Genomic DNA, 12,518 nt, shown 5'->3' on the forward strand with positions numbered 1-12,518 from the left:
CATATATATATCTCACTATCGAAAAAGACTATATTCTTAAATAAAGAATATATTCTTAATTTCAGAAGAATATCATCTAAAATCTTGAAGAAGATTTTTTAAGTATAAAATCTTCTACTTACGAGAATATAATTTTTTCGGTGTATACATTGTGTTCAATTATTATACGAACCATACGACGCGCGCTGAAAGCCGGCGCTGTCGTAACGCCAGGAGGACATCATCACGTTCTGGGCGTAAAACGGCGCGGCCGCAAGCGCGGTCGAGTGCGGATGCGCCGCGTGCGGATGGGCCGCGTGCGGATGACCGGGTCCGGCGTGCGGGCCCATCGCCGCCGCGGTGCCGCTCGTGTGGCCGGCGAGCGCGTGATGCGCCGCGTACGTCTCCACCCCGTGCTGCCAGGATGCCGTTTTCTCCCTTTTTTGAAAAATTCGAAAAGATTACGTGACAATAATTATTACAAGTTCGTTTTTTTTTTTTTTTTTCCAACACGAGTTAGCGCGACGCGTTACTTTGCGAACTGTGTTCTTTTAGATTCTTGCGTAAAACCGCGTTACAGAGAAAACTCGTGAGAAGTTACACGTACCATGCGGGCGAGGGTGAAGTAGGAAAGGAATGGTACTGCGCCGTGGCTGCGGACGGTATAGCCGGTCTGGACGAGGGAACGTAAACGGGCGCTTGGAGTTGCTGTCCGTGTTGCTGCTGCTGCTGCTGAGATTGCTGTTGGTAATCGGATCCTGCGCCGTACCCGCCGCTCCCACCCCCGTGGAACATCCTCCCCGAGAGCTGCTACCACCACGGCATCTGTGGGAAAAAATTATATCGCGAATGTGTAAAAAAATCGGAAAAGCGTATACGTTTCGATACATTCGCGCGCGACACATATTTGAGTCAAATACTCAAATTTTGATTTTGAGTGGCGTGAATTCCATTAAACAGAAAAGAGAATTTTTCAGATATATACCCAACAAATAACGCGACAGATAACGAAGAAACATAGACAGTGTCGTGATAAAATCACTCAGCTACCGCACGAAGAGTGTATCTTTCTCTGTACAAACACGAGAAAGCTACTAACATTCTGTGATAATGGTTCCCTTTAGACAATAAAACCGGCTCGGGCATATATTGAGGCATGTTTGAGGGTTTCATGTCAGAAAACGAGTATAAACGTGGCGTGGACCAGTATAATGGCCGTGAGACCAATGGATGGTCGTGAAAAAAAAAAAAAAAATGTCGAGTTCCGTCACGGTCGCGAGACGAGTCTGTCGCCCGTTCGATTTCGATGGTCGCGGAATCGAAAAAGTCTCTCCTTGGAGATTCAAAGACAAAAACGAATAATTGAGAACTATATTTCGTTTTTCCGATTAATTGAACAAATTATCACATTGATCAATTGACATTGTCACATTTTGTTAATGAAAATCATATCTCAATTAATGAAAATCATATCTCAATTAATGAGATATGTGATTTTCAGCATTCGAGAACGTTGTCGGAGACTTCTCGCGCGAAATTTACGACGCGGTGCGGATTTTACAACGATATTTAACGAGACGCTGCGTCGAAAAGAATATACGTTTATCCCGCGTTATTGTTAGAAACGAAAATGGCGCGCGTACACATCGCTATCCTGTTGGCGCAACGAGCCATTTCGGTACGTGAGTTCTATGCCGCCCACGGGTCTTATTGTCGGGGCTATACGCGCGCATCTCTTCTCGAGAATACCGCGTCGCGGCTTCTCGCCGTATCTACGCATTCCACTTTGAGCACGATTCATGGAACACGAGGCGATTTGCACCGCGCGAAATTTAGAAAAAGAACGATCGCCAAGTGTGGAAGAGAAGATATATGATGCGTGAACTTTTTGTTTTTTGTTTGACAACAAAACAAATGCGTTTTAATCGCGTTTCATTAATTTTCAGAGAAACCTTATCGATCGGAACTTCGAATACAAATTCTCATCTTTTGATATCGCATATTTTTATTGATTTTTTGACAAAATCTCTGAATCGCGCCCAGACTTTCAAAACAAACAAACAAACAAATTGTCGATAAAATATTGATACATAAATTATATCGCGTAATCAGTTATTGTAGTTTGCCGTAACAATATTGTCAGTTAGTTTTTAGCGAAGAGTATCGATATATTACTCAATGAAATATATATTTAAGCATCGCGAGATACTCCAGTGACGAAGTGGTGCAGATAGAATTTTCATACGCGCCTTGCCGCCCACGAACATCCCATTGTCCGTCGACTCGCGTTCGCCGAGGAAGCGTCGCCATAGTCGACGTGTGTCTCACGTCGGGAATTGGCTCTCGTCGCGCGCTTCGGGAAGAACCTCCGAACGCAAAGTGGAGAATAAGGTAAGCAATTTACGACACACCATTCGACGCGTAAAAAAAAAAAAAAAATAGGAAATAAAACGAATTTCACTAACTAAAAGGACACTAGAGAAAAAATCCCGGAGATTGTGTACATCGTGATAGTAAAATCACATGTGTTTTTACACGCTGTTTTTTGTAACTTAGTGTCACTGCACTTTTTCTTTTTATAAATTATAAAAAAATATATAGTAAACCAACACGGCAAAGAAATCTTGAATTTGCACTCAAGTATTTTTTTTTTTCTATATACAATATTTATCAGAATGTAAAGTTGAATACACTCCGCGAGTTGAACATAAGCCGCGAAGCTTGGGGCGCAAAGTCCGAAGGTGCCGTCGCTTTGCGCGAGAAGGGGAAACCCCCGCGCGCGCGCGCGCGCAAGATATATATGTATATATATATATACCCGTGAGTCCTGAGAAGAAAAGTAGGAGAAATCGCATACGCTCGCGTGGTGGGGATCAAATGATGATACACGCTTCGGAAGAGAAAGACAGAACAAACGCAATCCAGCGAATAAAGGCATTGCTCGAAGGAGAAGAGAGAGAGAGAGAGAAAAAAAGAGAGTCGCGCAGACGCGTCTCCACCTTCGGCAACTCGGTTGCGGAGATACCGATAGCGGCCATCGCGGGGCCACGAATAAGCCCTCCGTGTAGGCGGGTCCAAAGCTCTCCTTTCGTCGCGTGTGTGGCGCGTTCTCGATGCATGTGGTTCCGACCGTGCGGCGGCGCGCATGCGATCCGCCGCTTTTTAATCCGCCGCACGGTCAAGGCGGATGATTGATCGGACCGGATTCGATTTCAGAGAGCGCCATAAATGAGAATCCGCTACCAACTTAACGCGCGAGATAAAACTGTCGAACGCACACTTGGCGAGTAGATCCCGCGCGGATCAATTAAACGTATCGTATGGTGTTATTTTTATCCTGTATCTCGCTCTCTTATGTTATCTTCCATCATAGAAGACAGAATTTGCGATATTATACGACGAGATCGATACATGTGATTTTTTTGATAAAAAATATATATGTTTGGGTATTTGTAAACAAATAGATATACAATATTCTTTTCTCAGGTGAAAAAATTTTTTTTTGAATTTCGAACTGTGTTTGAATTCAGATGTCGTTCGCGCCATTTGACGCCCGCGATCGACACCGAGATCGCAAAGAATCGCGAAAGTCGCCGCGACCTATTAAATTATACATTTACCTTACGCCGATAAAACCAGTACCGCAAAGTCACCGAGGTATCGCCTGGCGACTTCGCAGTGATGGTCATAAATTAAACATCTGTGTGTTCCGAGCTACCGGAATTGCAGTTGCGGTAGCTCGCGTTGGGTTTCTCGCGAGCGAGGGAGAGAGAGAGAGAGAGAGAGAGAGAGAGAGAGAGAGAGAGTTCGCGCATGAATTCCGTGGCAAGTATAACTAATATCAATATCGTGTGCGTTGATTAGATAACGTCATCGCGGACTGGTTTATGTCTGGTTACCATGTAACTTTGTTGCGCGAATATTTTAATCGCACGTGAAGTTTCCGGGGGAGGGCGTGTTTGTGTGACGTGAAGGAAAATAAAAATATATCAGAGTGATATATTTACAAATAATTGTGATAACGGAAGTAGTTTTTGAAAAATCTCACGCACGAGTTTTACATGTCATTTAATGAGTCAGTTTATTTCCGAGAGAAAACAAAAACACTAAGATAATTAATTTTTTTGCCTTTCGTCGTCCAATCTTCGAGATATCGACGTCGCGTATCCAAGTTTTTTTTTTTTTTAACAAATAATGAATTTTACATCAATTTATTTATCTGTGTAACTGCGCAAGGGCATGTCATAAAGCGATACGCAGTTTACGCGTGTACAAGTGTTTCGCGGGAATCAATGTTGTTGTTCAGAAGAACAACAATAATTGTTCGATGAATCAACGCGAACTCATTCACAACTTTTTTGGATTTTTTTTTTCTATGTGTCGATTTTTCTAATTGTCGCTAATGACGTTGCTTGACGAAGCGTAACAAGTGGCGACTTACAGCTTATCTCAATTTGCGATATGAAAAACAACGTAATATCAAACGTGTGCCATAACGACAGCAATAAAATTAGCATAACTTAACTCGACATCGGGAGTCAATTCGATATCGCTTGACAACGTTTTGTAAAAAAAAATCGCGCAACCTTGTCGACAACGAGACAAAATCAATTTATCCTTCCGCTTCGTCGAATCGATAACGAGTGCAACGAGTACAATTATCAATGTACACGTTTTCGATACAAAAGTATCGAAACTGTTTGCGTAAATCGTTGTTGAACTGATTTACAACAACGCGGCGAGCGTTACCGAGTTTCTTATTGGTCAAAAAAACTCTAGCAGCGCGTATCTTGTTTATTTAAAAACTGCACAAAAACAATACAATATATCGTGCGTGTGTAATAAATTAATAAAACAACAACAATGCGTTGCAACAACTTGTTGTTCGAAAATTCTCATTTGTTTTTATTAAAAAAACAAATTACAAAAATAATGTTACACCCGCGAATTGAAAAATACGATAAATAAATGTTTCTTTAACTGTGTGATTGTTATTCACAGTGATGTTTAAAAAAAAACTAAAGCTGTGTTGAGATATCGCGCGTCTTCCGTCGGTCGCTTTATTATTCATTAACCCGCGCGGCTTAATCGGTGTGAAAGGGCGGCACAGCCATGTGTCACGCGATCCGATGAAAGCTAATTTATTATCCGTTGCGTGATTCTTCTCCGAGTGGTTTTGCCTGTATTACGATTAGCTCTGTACGTAGGACTATTGTTGAAAAAAATACGGTTGGATTAAGGGTCGGAATCTGACGTGAAAAAATGTGCGTAAATTAACGAGTAAAAGTAAAAAAAAAAAAAAAAAAAAAAACTGTGTTTCGAGTTTGTTGTTTTATTGAATGTAAAAAACAATATTAAATTAAATTAAATTTACTATTGGAGATTAAAAAATTTAAATTTTTTTGCGAGTCACTCGCTAATTTCGATGCGAACACGCGGTTATTTGCCGAGACAACTGCACTCTCGCAATAAAAAAAAAAACAGCGTATCTTCTCATTATAACAAAAAAAACAAAAAAAAAAATTGTGATTTATTTATTCGACGATATATTATTAGTTGTGTATATTTATACATCGACTGGTTGGTTTTATATAAAATGTAGATAATATCTGTCACTTTGTGATCTATACATATAATTGTCATTGCTGCTGAATATTTATAATCGCGGGATACATTTTGTCGAGGGTGAGGGGAGGGAGGGGAAACGCGCACAATCAACGCGCGACATATATTACGAAATCGCGTGTGCAAATAACGGGAGGTGATAATTAACGCTTAACGATTGTAAATCAACACTGTGAGCAATATAAAATTTATTGAGTACTTCGTATCATAAGACATTATGTAAATTGTGTTTGAACTTATCTATAGAAACGCGCGCCAATACGAGGAATAAAAAAAATCGGAGTCGGTATTCAAGAAGCAGATGATCGAATTTTCTCTGATTGTGAAAAAAAATACAACACTTGTAGATTAAAAAAACAAACTTAAACGCATTTTTTTGCATAATACATTTTAGTCTAAAATAAATAAATTATTGTCGCTCTTCTTCTCGTGTCGAATTGCTGCTTCAATTACGGTCCGGTGCTCGCACAAACATTGACATCATATATATATATATATATACATTTCGAGAACTAGTAACTATATTTCACATCGCGCGATGCAAAAAGCAATACACGTGTGTGCGCAATTAAGCGCGATTGCGAGGGGGGGACACTCTCCGGCACGTATGCGGCGCATCCCCGGTCGGGATAGCAGCCGATAGCTCTAGCAGAGCGGAAAATATCGAATCCTCTAATGGGAAACCGGTTGAGAGAAAATAATCGCGTTTCGATGTTAGGCGGCGGGCGCCACATCAACGCGGCGCCGTGCTTCTCACGGCCCTCTCTCGACGGATCTCACACGGAATTTAGATGAGAGAACCCGGCGAGAAAGAGAGGAGTCGCGACGAAAGTCAGAAGGGTCCGACGCCATCGGATCGGCACCAGGTATAATATCGGTAATGGACGCCGGTTAAAGGGGACCAAATAGAACGAGAGAGTGGCAACGTGAGTGGCTTCCCCAGTTGTTTTTTTTTTTCTCATTTTTTTTGTTTTACGCTATCTAAACTCCGGGGGTGTTGTTCCGCGGTTAAATTGTGTGGGATTTTTTTTTTTAATACTCTCGAACGAGGAAAAGAATGTTTCTATCCGATTTTAGCATAAAGTAAACATTTTGGTCTCTCATCTAAAAACGAGGTAACGTTAAACAAAAATCTAGTTTCTTATCAAAAATATATGATACCGATGGCGGTTCGTCACACAGATTTAACGTCGTCGTCGATCGAAGATCGCCCGAAAAGATCTTGCAAAACAACTTGTGTGTGTGTGTAAACTAAATTTTTGCGCGATGACGTTAAAAAAAAAAATCTTGGTAATTGATATAAAAATTCTTAACCTGAGGGGGGCGGGGATTTATATGGAAAGGGATTCGTTTTTTAAGTCTGATAAGCCGCGTGATACTTTGTGCGCGTTGCATCTTCAGAATGCGTGTGTTACGATCAAGCGGATGGGTGTTTATTTGCGTACACGCCAGACGTCACGACGAAGGGGCGAGAGGGGGTGGGGAACGCGATCGAAGAGCTTTAATCCGGCGGTATATTCGTGGAAGACGAGTCTCTGACGATTACGACGAAGTACTTTCGGTTGCATCGGGACTGTTCTCTCATCCCGAGAGAGAGGGACCGGCTGCTGGTGCCGATGAGGCGCCACGGCGCCGACCGCCGTAGAAGGGTTTCCTTGTAGGTCCTAACGCACACACACTCTCGCACACACTTATATACTCGCATATCACGCACGTTGCGCCCCGTTACGAGAGTCGTTCTTTTTTTTGTTTTTCTTTTCGTTCTCCCTTCCTCGTTCAACATCGTGAGGTGACAACCGAGAGGGCCTCGGTGATGCGAGCCTTTCCGAGGCTCGTCTTCTTTAAAGCGCGAGGAGCTTATCTCCCCTCCGTGGTAATATTGTGGATTATTTGTTACATTGTATTATACGTGTGTGAAAAAAATTATATATCGCGCGACTCAATCCCCCTCTCGGTTATCCGCGTTATTTTTGTTGTTTTCCGTGCTCATTTGTTCCTGATGCGAATAATAAAAAAAAAAAAAAAAAAACGTCAAAGCGCGAAACAACTTTTATTCGCTTTTAGTGTAAGGGCCATTCTACAATGAGAAATTGAAAATGTCTCGTCGCCAGTTGCAACTTATACTAGGGAAAAAGTATTAGTTTACGTGCTGCGGTTGCCAAAAGTTGCTGTTGACAAAAGTTAAAAGTTGATCAACTCTCTTTTAGCAACCGCAACGACAAAGCGCAACCACACTAAAAAATTATATTCTCGTAAGTAGAAGATTTTATACTTAAAAAATCTCCTTCAAGATTTTAGATGATATTCTTCTGAAATTAAGAATATATCCTTTATTTAAGAATATATTCTTAATTTAAGAATATAGTCTTTTTCGATAGTGAGATATATGTTTTTCTATTGAGAGATTTTTATATTCTAATCAGTATATATTCTTATCAATATTACTATTTAGAGGATTTTCCTCTTGAAATAAGAAACTCTTCTTGGCGCCTATTTTAGTATAAAAATATACTTAAAGTAAGTGGGATATCCTCAAAATAAGAATACAAATTTTTCGGTGTATACGTGTATATATATATATACACCGAAAAAATTATATTCTTGTAAGTAGAAGATTTTATACTTAAAAAATCTTCTTGAAGATTTTAGATGATATTCTTCTGAAATTAAAAATATATTCTTTATTTAAGAATATATTCTTAATTTAAGGATATAGTTTTTTTCGATAGTGAGATACATATGTTTTTCTATAGAGAGATTTTTATATTCTAATCAGTATATATTCTTATCAATATTACTATTTAGAGGATTTTCCTCTTGAAATAAGAAACTCTTCTTGGGGCCTATTTTAGTATAAATTATACTTAAAGTAAGTGGGATATCTCCTCAAAACAAGAATACAATTTTTTCGGTGCAGAAATAATACTTTTCTTTTCGTAATTGCTACCTTTCGCAACGGGACATTTTCAACTCGTTGCAGAATGACCCTAAAAGTTATTACGTGTCTGTGTGTCAAGAGCGCTTTTGTCGATTAAAATTTGTTTGTTTGTTTTTTTTTTTTTATTGCAATAGATTGCTGTCAAAAAAGTTGAGGTATTCAGAGAGTGCGGAAAATTTATTCGTCGGCAATATCTGATATCTTCTGGAGCGCGCGAGCTTTTCTTCTTTTCTTTACGGAAGTACGCGTGACGCATGAAGATGTGAGGATCGCGTGACGCGCTTCGATTACTTTTTGACACGCGGGTCTCTCTCTCTCTCTCTCTCTCTTTCTCCGCAGAGAATTCAGTCACGATTTATCGATCGCAGGCGCGGGCGAATCGTGCCGAACGAACGACCGAGCGTTTTAGAAGCTCTCAGTTCGTTGTGCGCAAGTCATCTTGCACACGTTGTTGTTAGCTAGAGAAGAAAAGTAAGAAGATGATTTGTGCCTTTTGTCTGGTGTGTTTGCGTTTCGGACGAATGTTACATCAATGTAACAATTTCTCACATCTCGTACAAAGTCAAGCGGTCGTTCTTCCGTTTGGCTTCTAATTGGATTAGAGCGGCGGACGATATGCCCCCAATTGTTGTTAACTCTCTCTCTCCGCGTTCTGACCTCGCGTCACTTATACCGCAAAAATTTATTTACGATCGAGCGCGCGACCAGCGTTTCTCTCCCTGCGATTCTCAATTCGAAAACCGCATTCAAGGTGATCCTGTCGCTTGTTTTTCATTTCTTCGTTCCTCCTTTTAAACGCTTCGAGAGAGGAAGTTGAATGATAAAAAAAAAAAACAGAGCCAGACGATCGGATCAAGTCGATAAACCAACGTGACAGGCTATCTTTCAAACGATTCCTTTTTTACGTCCAAAAAGCGGATGCTCAACTATCTGAAAGAAATTATGTGTGTTTCACGATAAATGAGTAAAACTCGAACGTTGAAAAACTGGTCGAGAAGCTAAATAACATATTAGCGATCGGTAATTCTCGACGGCGTCGGTGCGAAATCCGCAATCTGAAATATTAGATTTTAGACAAAAAAAAAAAAAAAAAAAAGAACGGAAATGCGCATGAGAAGAGGGAAAATCTCGATCTTATCCTGCGGTCAATTAACACAGTTCTCGAGAAAAGTTGTGTGCGAGACGGCGAGATGTATCGCGCGCTCCGGGGCGCCTCTCCGGGGAAGAAGCCGGCCTTTCGGTAACCTGAGACAGACCGGTATAGATGCAAACACCAGATAAGATTACCCGTGAGATTGCCAGGTCCAGTTTTCGGCACGCGCCTCTCTTCTCATTCCGAGAGAGAGAGCTCGGTCGGTCGTGCGAGAAACTTATACCCGATGACGCAGGTGCGCAAACCGAGAGAGAATGAGCCAGCCAGCAAATGCCGACCAGAGGTTTACTCTATCGCAACAACGCACAGTTGCGTGTATTAAAATATCATTTTTTTTTCTCGAATATATGTATCAAGTTACGTTTCCGACTAATTGTCCGAACACTTGGTTCTACGATAAGAGAAAAAAACGGGTTCGATTTATGGCGTGTATTTTTTTGCAAAAGAATTTTTTAAATTTCACAAGGGAGTAAATTGAATATTTTACATATATGAGACGCGAAGCAAACATTTTTTATGAATTTTTGAATTGAATTTAATTCGAATCTATCCGTGCACCGAAAAAATTGTATATTCTTGTTTTGAGGATATCCCACTTACTTTAAGTATATTTTATACTAAAATAGGCGCCAAGAAGAGTTTCTTATTTTAAGAGGAAAATCCTCTAAATAGTAATATTGATAAGAATATATACTGATTAGAATATAAAAAGCCTCTATAGAGAAACATATATATCTCACTATCGAAAAAATTATATTCTTAAATTAAGGATATATTCTTAATTTCAGAAGAATATCATCTAAAATCTTTAAGAAGATTTTTTAAGTATAAAATCTTCTACTTACGAGAATATAATTTTTTCGGTGTGTGTGTATTAATTAAAAACAATTACGTATATTTGCATGTACATTGACCGCCATATTGACTCGTATCGACTCTACACCGAAAAAATTATATTCTTATAAGTAGAAGATTTGATACTTAAAAAATCTTCTTAAAGATTTTAGATGATATTCTTCTGAAATTAAGAATATATTCTTAATTTAAGAATATATTCTTTATTTAAGAATATATTCTTAATTTAAGAATATAGTTTTTTCGATAGTGAGATATATATGTTTTTCTATAGAGGCTTTTTATATTCTAATCAGTATATATTCTCATCAATATTACTATTTAGAGGATTTCCCTCTTAAAATAAGAAACTCTTCTTGGCGCCTATTTTAGTATAAAATATACTTAAAGTAAGTGGGATATCCTCAAAACAAGAATACAATTTTTTCGATGTAAATTTAGAGAAAAAAATCTTCATGTAGAGAGAAAAACGTTATGCGCGCAAGACGTGGTAAAAACCACTTTTCGATACAAACAGTCATCATTTGACGAACAATAATAATCTCCGATTCTACGATCGTTTCTATCACCGGAGACGCTAAATCTGCACGAATGATGCGGCGGCGCTTATATTGACTCGAGCGAATGATAATCAGGTATAAAGTATTACACTGTAATACATAAGTGTCGTGTCGTAATGTAACGCCGCGCATATACGCGTGCTCGCTTCGCAGCAGAACGTCTCAGAACGTCGGAGCGCGCGCGCGTGTATGTTCTTTCTCCTATGCCTGATGTCAATGTTTATCCGACTTAAATACCACGGCGAGCAATACCACTGTTTTTCATCGTATAAATCACCCCCGGTGAAATAAATTTATTCGCGCTTACGCGACACGACGCCGTGTGCGAAGGAAAAGAAGACAGAGAGAGAGAGAGAGAAGAGAGACGGGAAAGGATGAGCTACGCTCACCTGCGCAACGAGAGTTTCTTCTAATTTGCAAATCGCGTTTATCGCTGGCGATTTTTTATTTAATTTCGATTTTACGACCAAGTCCTTCGCGTTGCACCGGATTCTCTTTCTTTTCGAGATGACGTACACATGTATCGACTTATTTTGCTCCCTCGTCAGTTTTAACACACAGTTCTGCTACTTATCTGTTTTTCTTCGAACAATTAAAGCGTTCGTTCGAATCGCCGTTGTGTCGGACACTTGCGAAACGCGTCTCTCTGATTTACCGCCGCGTATATTCGCGTTGAAAATTTTTTGTCGCTAATAACGATCTCTTTTTATTGCTATTTTTATTGCTCGCCGGTCGCAAACATCGGCCGAATATCTAACAATAAATCTGAAATACGCGCGCGCGCGTGTGTGTGTGTGTACACGTTATATATGTGCGTTTCGTGGAAAAACACTGTGTGTTCGATGTCTCTCGCGTATGTTATAACCGTAAGCGTTCGGTCATTAAGTCAAATATGACGGAAAAAATCACATGGTGTTATATATTTCACCTTATCACGCGTATGCGTCGCGAGCTTCGTTCTGCGGAATTATTTAAGACATTTTGATTTTTTTTGCGACACATTTTTCATGCGCGACATAATGCGCGAGCGTAGTATATAAATATAAATATACAGGGCGTCTAAGAGAGAGAAAGATTCAATATTCCGAAGGATGATGGTATCGATCGTTTTTTTAAACAAAAACGTTATACGACGTTCGTACGAACGTGTGTTCTTTCCGGGACCTAAACGTGCAGTTGCAAAATTAAAAACAAATAGGGGAGACTGGGGGGCTGATTGTGACACGGGTAAAAAGTTACAAGCTTTGATTAGTGATGAAAACTAAGTGCTACATTAAAGCTACACCGAAAAAATTATATTCTCGTAAGTAGAAGATTTTATACTTAAAAAATCTTCTTAAAGATTTTAGATGATATTCTCCTGAAATTAAGAATATATTCTTTATTTAAAAATATATTCTTTATTTAA

At 39.6% G+C, this 12,518-nt stretch overlaps 1 protein-coding gene across 2 annotated transcripts in view; it reads right to left on the reverse strand.

Moving 5' to 3' along the window:
* LOC109856604 (GATA-binding factor A-like) overlaps positions 1–12,518 on the reverse strand; it is a 58,159-nt gene that overhangs the window by 5,944 nt on the left and 39,697 nt on the right. For both annotated transcript variants that reach the window (XM_020432061.1, XM_020432060.1), the window contains exons 2-3: positions 587–804; positions 173–417 (exon numbers count right to left, since the gene is read on the reverse strand). In XM_020432061.1, coding sequence (XP_020287650.1) covers positions 173–417; positions 587–774 — 433 coding nt within the window. In that variant the 5' untranslated portion in view covers positions 775–804. The remainder of the gene's footprint in view (positions 1–172; positions 418–586; positions 805–12,518) is intronic.

This window comes from Pseudomyrmex gracilis, unplaced genomic scaffold, assembly GCF_002006095.1.
Source record: "Pseudomyrmex gracilis isolate BER0280 unplaced genomic scaffold, ASM200609v1 scaffold_125, whole genome shotgun sequence".
In the NCBI taxonomy this organism is placed as follows: domain Eukaryota; kingdom Metazoa; phylum Arthropoda; class Insecta; order Hymenoptera; family Formicidae; genus Pseudomyrmex; species Pseudomyrmex gracilis.